The 18,340-nt window shown below is 35.9% G+C and overlaps 2 protein-coding genes and 1 long non-coding RNA gene across 4 annotated transcripts; 2 read left to right on the top strand and 1 right to left on the bottom strand.

The window, feature by feature from the left end:
- Positions 1 to 479: 479 nt before the first annotated feature.
- On the top strand, positions 480 to 6,358 carry LOC115448195 (cell division cycle 5-like protein). Its single transcript, XM_030175543.2, has 12 exons — positions 480 to 720; positions 801 to 1,066; positions 1,955 to 2,085; positions 2,491 to 2,650; positions 2,916 to 3,084; positions 3,171 to 3,305; positions 3,465 to 3,643; positions 3,825 to 3,983; positions 4,057 to 4,400; positions 4,479 to 4,661; positions 5,163 to 5,368; positions 5,469 to 6,358. Exons 1-12 carry the CDS (start codon positions 676 to 678, stop codon positions 5,919 to 5,921), a joined length of 2,430 nt encoding a protein of 809 aa, XP_030031403.1. The 5' UTR covers positions 480 to 675; the 3' UTR covers positions 5,922 to 6,358.
- LOC115448193 (Fanconi anemia group M protein) lies at positions 6,344 to 18,301 on the bottom strand. Of its 2 annotated transcripts, none has more exons than XM_030175542.2 (18): positions 17,762 to 18,301; positions 17,524 to 17,656; positions 16,829 to 17,012; positions 16,375 to 16,640; positions 15,688 to 15,834; positions 14,500 to 14,624; positions 14,048 to 14,291; positions 13,616 to 13,724; positions 13,349 to 13,450; positions 12,714 to 12,897; positions 11,889 to 11,958; positions 11,415 to 11,609; positions 10,570 to 10,750; positions 10,264 to 10,440; positions 8,043 to 10,126; positions 7,667 to 7,842; positions 7,080 to 7,185; positions 6,344 to 6,991 (listed from the first exon to the last, which is right to left on the bottom strand). In XM_030175542.2, exons 1-18 carry the CDS (start codon positions 17,932 to 17,934, stop codon positions 6,776 to 6,778), a joined length of 4,872 nt encoding a protein of 1,623 aa, XP_030031402.1. In that variant the 5' UTR covers positions 17,935 to 18,301; the 3' UTR covers positions 6,344 to 6,775. The 2 variants fall into 2 exon arrangements, with proteins under 2 accessions (XP_030031402.1, XP_030031401.1); XM_030175541.2 differs by having other exon boundaries at positions 8,034 to 10,126; positions 17,762 to 18,300.
- Positions 10,760 to 12,154, top strand: LOC119189925. Its single transcript, XR_005112677.1, has 2 exons — positions 10,760 to 11,000; positions 12,011 to 12,154. It is a non-coding gene; the product is annotated as an uncharacterized LOC119189925 (long non-coding RNA).
- Positions 18,302 to 18,340: the final 39 nt, after the last annotated feature.

Genomic DNA, 18,340 nt, shown 5'->3' with positions numbered 1-18,340 from the left:
TATGTAAGTCACGATAAACGATATTAATATCGATTGATTATTTAATCAATACCGATCGGGATGAATAAAAGAATTTGACGTAGTAACAATTGAAAGTAATAAATTGAAATGCAGACATAGTACAGTATACAACACTTGAATGGTACAATTTATTTATATCAAAACAAACAAACACACATCACGCATTTATCTCCGAAGGGATATGCAGAGACGCAACCAGGGCACCCACGTTTCGTCAAGTGTGTTCCGGCCCATGGTATTGTGATAAAGGGCGAGCCTATCGCCATATCAGGCATAAATTCCAGACTCCGGGCCGATATTGACCAGGAAACCCAAATATCTCTTTGCCCGACCCGAGATTCGAACCCAGGACCTCAAAGCGCTGCCGTACCACGCATGCAGTACAACTTTGCCACTGAGGCAGTCATATCGATCATTTCGATATGTATAAATTCTGGACCAATGCAGGGCTTCCCTAGTTTTATCAAAACTGGAATCAATTATCAATGGAAACTCTTTTGCCAAATGTCATTTTAGTCAGTTTATATTCAGGTTATAGTTTCTTTGAAAACAATGTAATTTTCTGGGTGGACATAGAAATATAGATATTGAGTTGTAACACACCAGCATTAATATAATTTCTTTTATATATAGAAATTATAAAAATCAGCAACCATGCCGCGAATTATGATAAAGGGCGGCGTTTGGCGCAACACCGAGGTTTGTTGTTTGTGATACAAATCGTAATGTGTATTAATGATAAATATTTTAGAGTTATAAGCTAAAACATTGTTTTATAGGATGAAATCCTTAAAGCGGCTGTAATGAAATATGGCAAAAACCAATGGTCCCGTATAGCATCATTGCTTCATAGAAAATCTGCCAAACAATGCAAGGCTCGTTGGTACGAGTGGTTGGACCCGAGTATCAAAAAAACAGAATGGTCTCGAGAGGAGGACGAGAAGCTTTTGCATCTGGCGAAACTGATGCCCACGCAGTGGAGGACCATAGCTCCCATTATAGGTCGTACTGCAGCGCAATGTTTGGAGAGATACGAATATTTACTGTAAGTGTACTTTGAATGATCTTACAGTCAATTTTTTTCATAATCTTTTGCTTATATTATGACATGTCTTAATTTGGTGATCCTTTTACCTATGAGTTATAATTATTTAAATGAACTTCTACATCTTATATTATAACTATAAGATTACAATAGAAGTCTAGGTAATAGTATCCACATTAAGTATAGAAATTGGCCAGTCAGCATAAACTTTCCTATTCTTAAATATGAATTATTTTTATCAATTCATTTTCAGGCTCAATAATATCTTGATATATCAATCAAACATGTTTATTAATTTGGTGATTTGTAATTAAACCGTCAATTGGAAGAAGGGAATAAATATATTTTTTTGCTCCACATTTAAACATTTTTGTTTAGTTCAAACATATTGCTATTTTGTAAGTTCAAAAACAGGTTACTTTCCCATACCTTATAAAAATAAAATACTGTATTATACAAACATTGGGACTGTTAAATGACTGATCAGGAGAAAACATTTATAAAAAATATTGTAATGCCAGTATTTATTGCATTGGAAGAGGTGAAAAAAGCTATGAACTTTATAAATGTATATAATAGCTAATATTAAAATCTATCAATCAAGCCTATTTGTAAATAATCCTAGTTATTTTGATATTAAATTTATTCATAATATGGCATAAGTGGGTTTGCAATCAGAGATATATTTTTATTACTATATCCAATTAAAATGTTTAGGTTTAGTCCTTTCTCCCAATTGGTGGTTCAATCTAATTTGATAGAAAATTTGCATTCAGTCCCATTAATTATTAAGAAGTACAAAAATTTAGGATATAAATAATTGTTATTATTATATTAAGAATCATACTCTTAAAAACAATTGATTTTAAAATATACATGTATTTTAAGGGACCAAGCACAAAAAAAAGAAGAAGGGGAAGATGTAGGTGATGACCCTCGCAAGCTGAAGCCTGGTGAAATTGATCCAAACCCTGAAACAAAGCCCGCCAGGCCTGATCCCAAGGATATGGATGAAGATGGTAATTAGGACATACTCCAATATGACTTATTTTATTTCGGTACACTTTTAGTGAATTATTGTAAAAAAATAGTAGAATAGAACATTAACAATTGATTATTTTGTATTAATATTGACTGATTTGCAATAATATGTTAATGGTGCGAAAATATTTCAAGACAATGAAAGTACCGATTATATAGCTTCCGAATTATATGATGGTCTGCATGTTTTTTGTTGACACTGTTCATTTATAAAATATGCTTTTATACAAATTCTCAAGGCTCAACCTAAGAACCAAACTCAGTATGTCAGGGGTGATATGCTATTGCTAAATATAGTATCAATATTTCTGTATCAAAATAAATAAATACACATACTTACCTATAAATTAGCCATGTATTGTTACACCATTGTTTACTTATAGAGTTGGAGATGCTATCGGAAGCTCGAGCTCGTCTGGCCAACACGCAGGGTAAGAAGGCTAAAAGGAAGGCGCGTGAAAAGCAGCTGGAGGAGGCGCGCCGCCTCGCCGCCTTGCAGAAGAGGAGGGAACTGAGCGCTGCTGGCATTGCAGTGCCTATCAGGTATCAATTAGTTTTTACCTCAGAATATCATAAGTAAGATTAATATACTGTGTGCCCTAGAAAAAGGCATGTAGATAACCTGTAAAAGCTATTGTAGTGTTACACTACAAGTGTTATGTTTCCAATCTTCCATATGCCCTTGCTAAAGATGCTTTCATCACTGCTTTATTTGAAATTTAATACAAGTGCAAAGCAATGCTGAATTAGTTTAGGTAGGCAGTTGGACCATACTATCAAATCTATTTACCAAAAAATAATATTGCAGACGAAAAAAGAAACGTGGTGTAGACTACAACTCGGAGATTCCATTTGAGAAGAAACCAGCGTCAGGTTTCTATGACACCTCCACTGAGGTAGTGGACCCCATGGCGCCGGACTTCTCACGGCTAAGACAACAACATCTCGATGGAGAGCTGCATTCAGAGAAGGAAGAGGTAATCTAAATATTCCTATTTATTACACAACATTTTTATGATTTAACATTACAAGCTATTAAATGGATTTTTCCTTATATCAATAGAGGGAGAGACGCAAAGACAAGCAAAAATTGAAGCAACGCAAGGAAAACGATGTGCCTCAGGCTATGCTTCAAGGGGATCAACCGGCGCGCAAACGAAGCAAACTCGTTCTGCCAGAACCACAAGTGACTGACCAGGTATTATCTTATTATATACTTTTTGAGATTCGGATTCAAGGCTATATGTTTGAGATTCATGTTGGTAATGATTAATATTGAACACTATTGGGATGAAGTTTCTGTATATACAAGATAAATCTAATCCTTGCAATGAAATGGTTATTATGTGTGTCACAGGAGTTGCAGCAGGTAGTGAAGCTGGGCCGCGCGTCGGAGGCGGCGCGCGAGTCGGCGGCCGGCGCCGCGGCGGGTGCGGGTGCGGTGGCGGGCGGCGCCACGGACGCGCTGCTGGCGGAGTACGCCGTGGCGCCCGCGCCCGCCACTGCGCTGCGTACGCCCGTGCAACAACAGGACCGGTGCGTAACCATCGACATTTCGAAAGATCATGAATAATTATTAGTGTTTATAAGTGTGGATGACAATGTTATGGAAATGCATATTATCAACAGTGTGTTGATAATATGCATATTGCAATACCATGAATTAATAGGTATTTTAAGTTGCATACAATTATATTTTTAACTGGAACTCTTTTAGTATCCTAATGGAGGCACAGAATGTGATGGCATTGACACATGTGGACACTCCACTGAAAGGAGGCTTGAACACGCCACTGCATGAGAGTGACTTCTCAGGCGCTTTGCCACAGTCGCAGGTTGTCGCCACGCCTAACACCGTACTAGCTACGCCGTTCAGGTATGTCTAAGAATTTCGTTATTAGTTTGTTGCCTTTTTGATTTGATGAGTATGCTTAATAATTTTTGTATAGATCATCACGCAGCGAAGTATCAACGCCGGGTAGTTTCAATACCCCAAGCCAAGGAGGAACCAGTCAACCAGGCCTTACACCTGGACTACGTGACAAGTTGAGCATAAACCCTGAAGACAGACTCAGTGGTGGGGACACTCCCCAATTAGTTAATCAGATGCAAAAACAGCTAAAGGCGTCTGTCCGTAACGCACTTCAGGCCTTGCCGGCTCCCAGAAACGATTATGAGATAGTAGTTCCTGATCAAGAGGGAGACGAGGAGAAAGAAAGTACGGCCACTGCACCTCTAGTAGAAGATCAAGCTGATGCGGACGCTAGATATGCGCAAGAGCAAGAAGAAAAACGTAAGAATTTATGATAGTTCTTATATATTTTGTAAGAACAATATAGTGATGTATAATGTGTGTGTGTTCATTTGTCAGGTCTGGCGGCTCTGGCGCGGCGCTCGTCGGCGGTGCAGCGCGGCTGCACGCGGCCCGCCGACGTGAACGCGGCCGTGGTGCGCGGCGGCGCACAGCTCACGCCGCTGCAACAGGCTGAGGAGCTGCTCAAGGCGGAGATGGTCACCATGCTGCACTACGACGCGCTGCGCGACCCGCCGCCGGGTAACTTTCATTATAATTATCCGTTATCGTAAACCATGTTAAAAGGCAACAAATGATGCGCGGTACTTTGCGAATGTTTAATGGAATCTTTAAAAATACTAATCAAATATTGATAGCATACACCAATACCATTTATAACTCATTTTGTACAAAATGAAGAAACCAATATTAATATTCACCAATTATTTAAATTATGAAAAGATTTATGATATTGTATGTTTGTAATGAAAAATACCTGACATATTTTGGCAAATCTTTCTGTACTATATATAGGCTACTTTTCATCCGGGGTATTAACGTTGACGCTAGCGAGGCTGACAGTAGAAGCTAGTTTAGGATATATAAACACTTATTTACGACTTTGATATGTCGGCTATACTTACTGTATGACATAAACAAATATTTGGTCCTTAGAGCCGGATTTTTTAGTTTCAAATTCCCAAAAAGGATTGGGGAGAACTATTACAATTTGATCTCTCAAATCGATGTCATTAATTACAGGCGTTGATAAGAAAAGAGCAGTGCAGCTACAAGCGTCACATTTGGCGTATCTAGAACAACATCCGTATGAAGAGTTCTCTCCTGAGGAATTGGCACTGGCCAAACAAGAGCTGAAGAAGGAAATGGACGTTGTCAAAACTGGCATGGGACATGGCGAGCTCAGCATAGAGGCTTACACGCAAGTGTGGGAAGAATGTCTTGCACAGGTTAGGAGGATATTTATTATTTTTGTCTCTGTTAACTTTAACATTAGTTTGTAGAAAAATGTACCTTCAAGAGTAGTAATAAATTATGTTTTATCTCCAGGTATTATTTTTACCCGGCCAAAACAGATATACACGTGCGAACTTAGCCAGCAAAAAGGATAGACTAGAATCCGCAGAAAAAAGACTGGAACAAAACAGAAATCACATGGCTAAAGAAGCCAAGAAGTGTTCTAAGATGGAGAAGAAATTAAGAGTACTCACTGGAGGGTACCAGAGCCGCGCAGCATCGCTGATTAAACAATTCCAGGAATTACAAGATCAAATAGAACAAGCTAATTTAGAACTGTCGACATTCAAGTTCCTTGCTGAACAAGAGAAAGCAGCCATTCCACGTAGAATAGAATCACTGACGGAGGATGTCAACCGTCAAACTGATCGCGAGAAGCAATTGCAAAAAAGATATTCTGAACTACAGGCCGACTTGGAAGACATCCATAAAGGAAAGCAGAAAGTTAAGGAAGTAGAAGCAAAGAGGAAATACAATGAGGAGTGAAATGCTGCAGTGTGTTATTTTTAAGCCAGATAAAACAAAACTAAGTAGACATATTAGATGACACAGATTTACTCATTTCGCGGTATGTTTTGCTCATGGACGGTGACAGTCAAATCAACAATCACAGTGGATTTAGCAAATCTGTATGTCCCTTTATGAAGCAATTACTATTTCTTCTCTGAAATGGGCCATCAGTTCATTCACTATGAATTAAGGTTTTCATTTTATTGCCTAATTGTTTAGTGATCTGTTTACTCAATACATAACTTAATTAATGTGACTTGTCATACATACTAAGGTCACTTATTGAACTGATGCTAGATTGATCATTTAAAATAGCCCAGTAGGGTATTGTTTTGTAATATCTTGTTTTATGACAATTTCACACAGTAGAATATTACAGATAAAAACATAATAATAAATTAAATAATTATCCATTTCGCTTTTTATTTCTCATGATTCCAATTATTATATAAAATGTAGGAATTGTACAAAAATTTATATACACACACATAAATAATTGAAATTAAATAAATATTTTTGTACTAAAGTCCAGCTCAAGTATATCACAGTTTTATACGGCGTCACATAATTTGGTTCATGGGGCAATGCTAGTAAACTTTTCGTAGTTTCACTAACGTTGTTGCTCTTTATATTAGTGAGGTAACTCAAATCTGAAGCCACTATTCTTCATAGAATATAATTAACATGTTCGGATCCTCCACTCATTTGGAATCAGTTTTCCAATGGGCCAAGTGATGCAATTAATTGCATAGATATGCTAAATAAAATTAGAGCGGGTACACTTGCGTCTTTGCATACATTATAGCACCAACTATCAGTCTTATCAATCCTCAACTGCTGTCGTCCGAATCGCTGTGAATTTGCCTGTTCGACTTTTTGTTTCGTCTTTTTATGACGGGACTGTCATCATTTGGCTGTGTCATTTGGCGAACTTTGCCATTCCTTTTAGATTTTTTCTTGTTCTCTAAAATAATTTCCGCCAGCTCAAGTTCGGACACGTCGTTTACTTGCGTCAATCCTATGTGAGAGTCGACACAAAAACTGTCCTGAAAGCAAAATAAACATATATATGAACTGGTTCCCAAAGTTCATAGTTCATTATTATAGTTCATGTACAATGTTCATGTTACATACCATCTCGTATTCATCTTCCTCCACGTATTGCGATAAAATATCGGCTCTGTTAAACCTCTTCGGTAATTCTGGGATTTTGAAACCGCCTTTTACTTTTAAGGGACTTCTGTAAAAGAAATAACAAAAATTCTAATTATTATTATTTCATATTTTTAACAATTTATCTAAGAGACCTATTATAGAGACATTGGCGAATTGCGAGCGATTTTATTGTGGAGCGAAGGCACAGCGTATTCGCTACGAACATGTAGCGAACACGCCACGGGCGCGTAGCGGATAAAAAATATTTTTCCAAATCGGTTAATAAATGACTGAGTTCTGAGGTATCAAAATAAAACAAATACACGTCGAATAGAGAACTTTTTCTTTTTTGAAGTCTGTTAAAAAGGGTTGTACAAGCAATAATGTGACTGGTGAAACGAAGACGTACACCCGCGGCGTGCTCGCTGCGCGGCCGCTGCGATTTCTCGGTGTGTTTTTGTTGCGCCTTCGCCCCGTTGTGAATTCACTCGCAATTCGTCAGTGTGATAAAAGTCTCCGACTGTCACACGAGGCGCAATAATCATAATATTATTTCTTGAACTAACCTAACAGACTTGATGTAATGCGCATGCATATCTTCATGGTGGGTGATGTTTTCGTCGCATATGAATTCTGCTACGCTGCCGATACTGTCGTCTGATAATTCGTCTCCACTATCGCTTCTGCTATCATCAGATTGCTCAGCTTCCAGATCAAGAAACGAATTTTCCTTTCTCCTTTTCTAAAAAGATGATAAAATTATTTTCGGTCAGAACAAGTACAGTAATATTCATAATCTTGGTGGTTAAGGAAGAAGGTAACACTATAGGTTATAACTCGTAATACTTCAAGTATCAAAAAAGTTACGGATTAATGAACATTGACGATACAGTTGCAGGGGTAAAGCACCATAGGTAATAAATATGGACTTACTTTACGCACTTTGTGATTTTTGGTTAATGATGCTTTATTGTTATATTTTATGATGTTTGGACTCCTGAAATCATTTTTAGTCTCATTGTCTTCAAAGTCATCGTCGCTCTCATCAAATTCTATTCGTCGTTTTTGTGGAAGCGTAGGTTGTTGACTAGCATCTTTGAATAATGTGTGAACTTTATTTCTAACGCTTTCATGTATTTTGTTATCTCTTCTATACATTTGTAACATCTCTAACTTACTTTTAGTGATATCATCTTTATTGCTGTGGTTTAGAAATTGAGGATTACAATTTTCTTTGGGTGTATTTGATTGTGGTTGTGACACAGTGCAGTGAAGATTAGTGTGATTATTTTTAAATACACTTGACTTGTCTGATTTTAAAACACTTAAAATCTTTTCTTGCAGTGAGATCTGTTTATTGTCTTGATTTTGTAGTTTTTGCCTTTTATTGAAATATGGAGAATTTGTTACGTTACTAAAATCATCTATTTCTAGTTTTCTTTTGCTTGTCGTTGGAGAAATCGTATTTGTTTTTAAAATGTTATTGTCATGTGCACTAATCGCAAGATTAATAGTGGGTTGATGTATATTGACATTTTCTGCAAAGGATTTATTCATAATATCATTTACGTGATTACATATTTCAGCATCGTCTGAATCACTGTCACTTTCTAGAATAATAATAGATTCATTAATTTTAAAAGATCCTTGAGATATATTAGAGTTTGGATTTGATGAAAATGACTTCCGTTTCTCAGCTTGTGTTAAAAGAATTGGCGATACACTTCTTTCTTTAATTATATTATGTTCAGGACTTGTATTTTTTCTGACATTCACGTTTGTCTCACCGCCACCACTTTTATTGACCATTTCTACAAGTTGCGTTATAGTAAGCATGCTTTTATCACTTATATTTTTTCTTTGAGAAGTTTTTACAAGACTTGTCTTTGTAACTTCTATTTCTTCTGCCGAATCGTCATTGTTATCACTTTGTCCTAATGTTAGCCGCTTCTTCGCTTTGGGTGTAGAAATAGATGTATTTTTCTTTGTGTTTAACTGTAATCGACGAGATTGACTGCATAGTATTGGTGAGGTTATAGATTTCGTATTTCTTATTTGGCCAGATAAAATTGAAGGGCTTAGCGGCTGCTCAGGTATGTCTGAAGCAGGAAGTCTGACGGTAGGTTTTGGACTGCTATCAGTCATTGGAATATTAATATTATTATTTTCCACCTTCATATTTTTATCATCCGAAATGATATCGGAACTATCATCATAATCCGCGAATATATCTTCTATGCTATTTAAACCAAAGAATTTTAATGTTTCTCCTTCCGTTTTATTTTCTTCAACATTTTCCTTTATGTCCTCATTAGGTTCAGGCGGAGTGTTGTCGTTAAATATGTCATCAATGTCACCAATATCAAAGTTAGTTGATGCATCAATATCATCTTTACTATGTTTCACCACATTTTTAGGACTTGATTCATTTGAGGTTTCAATATCAAAGTCTAAATCAAAGTTATTGTCTCCGTCATGACAATGAATGTCTTGTTTCCGATCCCTTTCAGATATATTATGAGAATTCTCCTTTTCTATTTTACACTTTAAAATTGTTGCGGTGTCAAAATGTTGTATTAAATTAATATCTGGTAAATGCGGATCTATTAAGAATTGCAACTGCATTGACGGTTCAAATTTATTTGATTTAATGTGTGTTATCATAGTACATTTGCAAAGGTTGTCACAGACGTAACATTTCTTGGAAGAATTGTTTAAATTCAAATCAACTAGAAGATTAATAATACTCGTGGGTATGCTACCATCGTTTGGTATACCTAGATCGGTAATTAGTTTTGTATAATTTTTTGTAGATTTCGTTGTAGTGCTGAAAAGAGCTCTGATGTCACCATTGTTTTTGGCTGGCGATTTAGTTTCAACTTTCTGTTTCTTTTTAGAGACTTTTGTTTTCTTTGGTGACGGAAACACTATAGTAACTGTTTTACTCGGCGACGCAGACGACGGGAACACTGGTTTTGCTGGTGACGATGGTACATTTAGTGATGATTTAATTGGACTAGTTAAACCTGTTGAAATAAGATTTCTCAGTAAGACATTTTGTATTCAAGATCAAAAGTAAGCTATACAGAGTAATAATCAAAATTATGTACTACTTATAAGACTGAATCTGAAAATATATTGGGATATTATTATTCATACTTACTTTGAGTTAACGATTGCGATTCAAATCTCTTGGCGTCACTGAATCGTAACAATTCAGTTAGTATGTCCGAATCTTTTGAATGGCCTACTGTAACAGTCTTTTGGGAATTTCTTTGCCATTCTAGCCACGTATATAGTTTTATTCTTCCTTTATCGCCTTGATGAGTCTTCATAGAATCTGTGGATTATAAGAAATCGGATCACTGATCATCTTTTTTCATAATAATTTATAACAAACATTTCCAATTTTTTTTAAAATGATTTTATAACATTTGCAAAGATTGATATTATTGCAAAAAAATCTAACCTTTAGGCATAGAGAAATATTCCTTTGATTCTTCGAAGTAATTGGTTTCAACAAATCCTTCGGGAAACAGTTCATTGAATTCCGATTCAATTAGAAAACTTGTTTCAGAGGTTTCACTTTTGGACTTAGCAGCAGACGACGCGCCTCGGTCTAGTAACATTGTACGTAAATCTTTCTGACCCTGAAAATAAAATTTGGATAAACCATTATTTTATTTATTCTTTGGTCGACTACTCCTTCATAGTGTAATAAATAAAATGAATAGCGTGAAGCGAACATAACCGCTGTACTACTACAACTGGTTTATTATATCGTCCGAACCATGTGTATACACTATGCACTGAGTGCCGTCCCTTGCGAGGCCTCAGTCCCCGTCAGTGCGTTGGCGACGCCACTCGAGAACGGAGCATGCGCGTGCGCCGCTGTCGTATGTACGTTTTATCGTATATAATCTGTTTCGTGTTCATTTGAATATTACTATGTATGTACTCCGAACCCTATGTTTTAATTAACGCTCGGAGATACCAAATAAATAACACCAACACAGACATTACAATAATGTTTAATATTATGTGATCAGCTAGTAAAGAGTTTTTCATATCACGCGAGTTTTAAGGCTGAGCATTTTCTTGGATTGAACATCCGTTCCTGTAAAGTGTTCGGCTTACTTGCTTTATCCTTAGCTTGTTAAGCGCAACTGAGTAATATAACAATAATAATTTGTCACTGTAAAACCAAACCATAAATCGGTGCGTAATCACCTATTTTTGCACATGAACGTCATTCTCAGCCTTGATACTGAAAATAATATATTTGTGTTTACAATGCAATATTCTTAAACATACCTTTAAATCATTGTTAGTGTTGCCCTTTTTAACATCACTTTTCTTTGCAACAGTGATGTACATTTTTTCACACGCAGGCATGAAATCGTGGGGTATCATGCGCGGATTCTGTCCATACAAACTATTTTCAACCTCTTTGGATTGTAATATCTTCTTATTCAGACCATCTCTTTGACGCATGCAGTCCATCAAAGTCTGTAATTAATGAATGCACATCATAAATATATATGTACCCACATTTCTTAAGAGATTAACAATCAGGTGGAAACTGTCTAGATTACTTAACACTATCAATACAAGTTGCAAAAACACGTCACTGAATATATTTTTAACCGACATAAAAAAAAGAGGTTTTCAATTCAACTGTATTTTTTTGTTAAATTTCTAATACATAATGCAATTTAAAATTGTATAATAAAATATATGGTATCTGTAAATCCCTGATCCAATATCGATCCAATATAAATAAAATACCTGATGTTCTCTGCCCTCGGTGACCAATATGTGAACTTGTCCACTGCGTTCCCGACCCGTCCGACCGCATCTATAAAGAAAATAATTAAATACTAATGAAACTTGATTTGATGACGTCGCAGGAGCTCGCTGGATGCGGACCACTTACAATAGGTCGATCTGGAAATCTTTAAGGAAGACGCATGTTTAGGAATGGACATCTTGCGGCTGATGATGATGATGAAACTTGATTTATAAGTGTTGTAATTAAACGAGTTTTTAACATATTTTGTAGTTTGATTTATATAGATTGATCCCTTATTACATTATTAATTATACAACAGCATTACACACAGCAGAGTTTTATGTCAAAGACAATTAGAGAGATGCAACCATAGATTACATTAACTAGTTAAAAACGAGTACAAACTTAAGAATAGAGCCAGGATTACAAATTTGGTAAACATACAATTTCTATAATATTATAACTTCAACAATAAGTATACTGCAGTGTTATTGCATTTAGTACACATTTGCACTAAGACCCAATTCACAATGTTACAGAAGTGGATGCGACGTTACGCGGTACTTAGTTACACAAAGTAAAGCCACGTTGAACTATATTAATTCCATTAAAGTATACATTTTTTTTTTAAAATATTAAGAAATTTGTCCAGCCAATAATGTCAATTAGCGGAACTATGCAACGAACAATAATTTAACGATTATCGCACTTGTTTAATGGATTATAATTTTAGCTATTCCTACCTACAGCCGCTTATCCTGTAATAGAAATAAGTAAATGTTGTAATCTTTGTTGATGTTACTGAATAAATAGAGTCGTACCGCTGCACGAGCCGTATGGGCGAGCGCGTGGAGATGTCGAAGCAGAGGATGAGGTCGACGGCGCCGACGTCCAGCCCCTCCTCGGCGACGCACGTGGCCACGAGCGTGTTGCACGCGCCCGCGCGGAACGCACGCATCACGCGCAGCTGCTGCTTCTGAGATACCTGCGTCTTGCCGTCTTTTCCTGTCAAACGTTTCATAATTATTCTTCTTTAATAATAATAATATCAGCCCTGTATTATATACTTGCCGACTGCTGAGCACGGACCTCCTCTACTACTGAGAGGGATTAGGCCTTAGTCCACCACGCTGGCCTAGTGCGGATTGGTAGACTTCACACACCTTCGAAATTCCTATAGAGAACTTCTCAGATGTGCAGGTTTCCTCGCGATGTTTTCCTACATCGTTGAAGCGACCGATAGATTCACAAAGAATACACACATGATTTTAGGAAAGTCAGAGGTGTGTGCCCTTGGGATTTGAACCTGCGGACGTTCGTCTTGGCAGTCCGTTCCACACCCAACTAGGCTATCGGCTTCTTCTTTAGTCATTAGTTATTTTGTTACATTTTAATAATCATTCTGTTTAGTTTTATAATTTATTAAAGATATATATTATGTTGTATTGTAACTCACCTGACGCCCCCTGACCGACGAAAGTTTGCGGTGTGATGAGTGGACGACATTGTAATAACAAGCAATTTACTAAATTTACACTTTCCCGGTACTCGCAGAAAACTAAAAAAAAAAAAAAAATCCCAATAAAGGAGATCAAATTTTTTGTTTATAATCTAACAGATTTATTTATAAACACAATTAAATAATATTCACTATGCCATTATTATTTATATGACATGAAATGTCATCAAAGTTTCATGTAAATGGATTAAAATAATGTCTTACCTATAGCTCTTGTATCCACACCCTTCTTTTTGGCTGCTGTGAAGTGTTCCATCATTATTTCCTTCAATTTATCAAACTTTGGATGGCCGAAGCGTATATGTTTTGGTATCTAGAAATATGAATATAATATAGAAAAGATATGAATATGGACTTACCGCATCAAGTTTATTTAAAAACGTCTGTAACTCTGTTCATACTATGTTTCGTTTAACTATAGAGACGCTGTCACACTCAATGTACAATTCTTGTAAGGCAGTATCAGCAGCGGCGCGCATTTTATAACACCGAGCAGTGAAGCTCGGTGAGTCTCAAAGAAAACTTAAACTATCTTATTTCGCAACGAAAATCAAATAGAAATATAGGGCGGAGTTGGAAATATTAATTGTCCACTTCCTAAATCGGATATTTGTTTAACTATAATGTGATATTTACCTCAGGTATAGTTCCATCTGGCAATATGCTAGTGTTCAAAGACATGGGATTGATTCCCAAATCATCACGCAGTCTTTCTAAAAGCGAAGTCAACTTGTCATCTGCTTGTATCCATGATTTCTCTGGATGTTCGTCAAAGAAATTGAGGAAAACTCTGGAGCCGTGTTTAAGAAGTAGTTCCAGGCCATGGTACAATGCAATCAGTATGGTGAAATCTTTCATTATGTAGTTGTGTTGTGGATGCCTGTTGATAAGATTTGTTTTTTATTAAAATATTTTTTCAAATAGTTTCACAACTTTTTTATTACATTTGTAAAACTATTTGAAAAAATAACAGAACGGACAAAAAAAATGTGTTATGAGCAGATTAATTTACATGTAAATTTAAAAACTGATATATTTTAATCCCTGGAAGAGAGTAGAGTTTTTTTATTGTGAATAAAATATATCACCTTGAACCTCGGTCTTTCGATTGAAATTCCTTGTAAAGCATCACAATTCTACCCTTTGATAAATTTCCCAGATTCTGTGGCAGTATATTCAACTGTTTCAGTCTTCTTGCGTATACATCTAAAATCTAAAATTTAACAGCACAAATAAAGTCCAGTACAATCAAAATGGGTCAAAATAACCAGTTTTTTAAAAGTACAAATATCTGCTTACAGCATGAATGCCCTATATTGACAGGTGGCATGGGACACTCCTTCATTCAGACCCACCACTGCAACTCCTGTAAGCCAGGATCGGCTGTGGCACATATTTTGTGACACCGAGCAGTGAAGCTCGGCGAGCCTCAGGAAGCACTAATTATTATTAGTCTTAACTTGCAATGACATTCATTGAGTAGAAGGATAGGCAGGAGTTGAAATATATCTTCCACTTCCGTCCATAGAAAACCGGGAGGCAAAATTATGAATTATCATTGTTTGTTATTAGACAGGCAGTATATTCAGGGGCGGCTGTGGATGTAGACTTAGACATTTCCGTCAGAGGAAGCTCGCAGTCGTCTCTAATGCGCCGAAGAGGGCCACCGCGGAGTTTTAGTTGGTATGCCGTGCGTTGTATATAGGTTAGGGACTCGGCCCGGCGGTCGCCTGAAGGTCGACATCAAATCCGGGCGGCGCAACGCCGGGTCGTAAGGCACGGTGATCCCAACATAACCGCTCAGTCGCCCCCCACGAAGGCTGAGCGGTAGTCATAAGATACTTTCTCCGCGAAAAAAAAAAAGAAAGGCAGGCAGTATATTTAACTGATATGCCTGTATCCTGTAATTCTCAATTCCAGTGTCACTTCAATTATTTTCGAATTTCAATCATTTTCTTTTAACTTTCATCATAGACATTTACAACTGGAAAATCGACAGTGCTTTACATTGACACGTGGCATAACTATCTAGCAGAAAACCAATGTAAAATGAGACCTTGTTATAGGTAATTCATATGAGTGAAATTTTCAGACTGAGATACTCCTATTCCTTCCCTCCTCTCTATTCCATTATTTTTAGCAGCACCTATGATTCTTCTGGTATTGCGCATGGTTATAGCAGCAAAGGTAACTTAAAATCAGGTGATCCACTCGTATGGTTGTCTATCTATGAATGATATCATAATACAAACAATTATCAAAAAGCCCCCTTTTACCTCAATATAATTTTGTCTAAGTAACATTAACTCCGGTCCTAACTGCACAATGACTGTATTGATTTTCCTTGAATAACTGTATGGTGCCACATCTATACACTCTTCAGTCCTCAGCTCTAAATGAGCTATATGCAGACTGTTTATTACCTGAAATCATATTATTAGGTTTAAGAAAAATGATTTATATCAATTCTTGTTTATTTGGCACTGTTGTGTTTCCGTTTGAAGGGCATTGTAGCCATTGTAACTAATGGACATAATAAGACTTATCAACTCATGTCTCAGGATGGTGAGTGCATTGGAATACCAAACAATATGTTGTAATTCAAGATATTGGATGGTGTTTCTACTGTTTATGGGTGATCATTTCGCTTATCATCGGGCGAACGCAAGCTCGTCTCATCATTCAAAGCAATAAAAAAAATGGCATCAATTGTGCGGAAACTTTCTTATGTGGCTGAACTATTGTAAATCCCTATTTAGTAAAACTCTATCCCTACATCCCTATGTAGGGATTGAGTTTTACTTGTTATATTTTAACCAATAATTCACTTTTCGATTATGTATTAATTTAAGACATATATAGATACTTTTAATACAACTAAACATAATATATATATAACAAATATTTTACATACCAATGTGGGCTAAAACACTAAAATACAATTTATATTAAATTATACTTACGCTAACAACATCTTCTACTTTACTGCCTGGTGTAGCTGACAAAGCCAGAAGTCTGTATGTTTTATGGCCAATATCATCTAAACAGGATACTATCTGACAGTATGCATAATTTTTTCTTGCTCTGTGTGCTTCGTCAATCACTAGACACCGAATTTTATCCCCAGGACATATTCCTGACTTGATGTCATTGTATACAACTTGTGGTGTTGCAAAAAACACCCTTTTATTAATCCAATGGCTTTGCCTTGTGGTAGCTTGCATGTGTCCTAAAATTGATTTAAAAGAAGTTTAAAACTATTGGCCCTGTGCTAGTTTAATAGCAGCCTTAAACTTTCTTTACTTAAGCCAAAAATAATAATAATCAAGGCCTAAAAAGTCATATTTTTTCTCCCATATTTGTAACATTTGATATAATATGTTTTTAAGTTTAAAATTTTCACAATGTGATTCTTACCAGTCATTTCAATAGTGTCAGCAGGTGGAATTGCAATGATATTATAGCACGCCTCAATCTGTTGTGCTATCAGTGGTCTAGTTGGTGCAGTAAACACTATCTTGCCAACTGGATACCAACGGTAAAAGTTGTACATTATGACTGCAGCTATAAAAGTCTTCCCCAGTCCTGTTGGTAGACTCACCTAGAAGAAATAATTATACTGAAGCCACTAGATTGTGTAAGATTCTTTAATTGTAACATTGCTATAAAAAAAATGATACCTACATAACATTTACTATGATGTTGAAATTATACACGCAGCCTATCACATTGTCACAGAATTTCAATGTTACAAATATACATATTCAGCTCTTTTTACAGGTTGCATTATTTATAAAATGAAGTAATAAATATTCATGTATTTACTACATTCAGTTATTCTTACAATATTTCATATTAGAGCAAATGTTTTAAGTTATTGTAATGTGAATTAAATAAAAGTAAACAAAAAACAAATCATTAAAATTATCATTATTATTTGATAAAAGCATAATGCACAAATAGATAAAATAATCTTAACACTTATCCCATCTTAGCCAAATGTACATTACCGGATAAATATATAAATAAATAACATGCTTGTTTTTAATATTTAACACAATGAATTATTTAGGACATGAAAACTTCAAATGAATAGTTTCTGTTATACTTACTAAAGTATTCTTTAGTATAGCAGCCTTTATAATATTGAATTGATAGTCGCTCACTGGATAATTTGTTGGGTAAATCCATGTTTTTCCTGTCAACTTATCATAACCACTGATTTCTTCATCACAGCATAGGGCACTGACAATTTAAAAGCAAAAGTAGATGGTATAAGATCTTAAATGTCGTAGGTACGATCTTTTGTATATTTAAAATATTACATTCTAGTTATCAAAGCGCTCTTACCTGACATTGAGCCCACTTTTATTAGCCGAATCATTAAAGAGACTACTCGAAAGTTTATTTTTTTTAAATGATGAGTTGCCGAAGTTGTCCAAAAATATAGAATCGTCAAATATATCTTCATCTTCGAAATCATCGTCAGATTTCGCTTTACTTGATGTAGGTACACTACTCATAGTTAAATATTAAATTTTCTTTCCTTTATCGCGCCGGAAGGCATTAAATTCATTTTCTGTGTTGTTCAAACAGTGCAGTAATACCTTAGTCTTTGGAATAATATGGGCAATGTTTTGGGACAAAAGAACGAATACGATACGATAATAATTGTTGATGAATGACCACAAAACCACGCTCACACTAAAGGTAAACGAAGGCGATGCAATCGCATTTAATATTTGGTTTTCTTACCAAAAGATTGGAAGCAGTTTATGTAAATTTGTAAATAAAACTACTTTAGGTTTACTTTTTGTACTAAAATTGAAATAAAATGGGCTAGATTGGCATCAAAATGACATGCAGATGACAATTATTGTTGGATTGACATATGACAAATCGATTAACCAATGAGCGTAGACGAAGAAA

The sequence above is a fragment of the Manduca sexta genome, chromosome 20 (genome assembly GCF_014839805.1).
Source record: "Manduca sexta isolate Smith_Timp_Sample1 chromosome 20, JHU_Msex_v1.0, whole genome shotgun sequence".
NCBI classification, from domain to species: Eukaryota; Metazoa; Arthropoda; class Insecta; order Lepidoptera; family Sphingidae; genus Manduca; species Manduca sexta.
The sequence above is the reverse complement of the archived record's forward strand: the minus strand, read 5'-3'. Positions and strand labels throughout refer to the sequence as shown.

Coding starts and splice junctions, on each gene's coding strand:
- LOC115448195 (XM_030175543.2), top strand. CDS start 676: ATGCCGCGAATTATGATAAAGGGCGGCGTTTGGCGCAACACCGAG. Junction 3,984..4,056: donor GTACTAGCTACGCCGTTCAG/GTATGTCTAAGA, acceptor ATTTTTGTATAG/ATCATCACGCAGCGAAGTAT. Junction 4,401..4,478: donor GCAAGAGCAAGAAGAAAAAC/GTAAGAATTTAT, acceptor TTCATTTGTCAG/GTCTGGCGGCTCTGGCGCGG.
- LOC115448193 (XM_030175541.2), bottom strand. CDS start 17,934: ATGAGTAGTGTACCTACATCAAGTAAAGCGAAATCTGACGATGATTTC. Junction 17,657..17,761: donor AAAAGTGGGCTCAATGTCAG/GTAAGAGCGCTT, acceptor TTAAATTGTCAG/TGCCCTATGCTGTGATGAAG. Junction 13,725..14,047: donor CAGATGGAACTATACCTGAG/GTAAATATCACA, acceptor TCATATTTCTAG/ATACCAAAACATATACGCTT.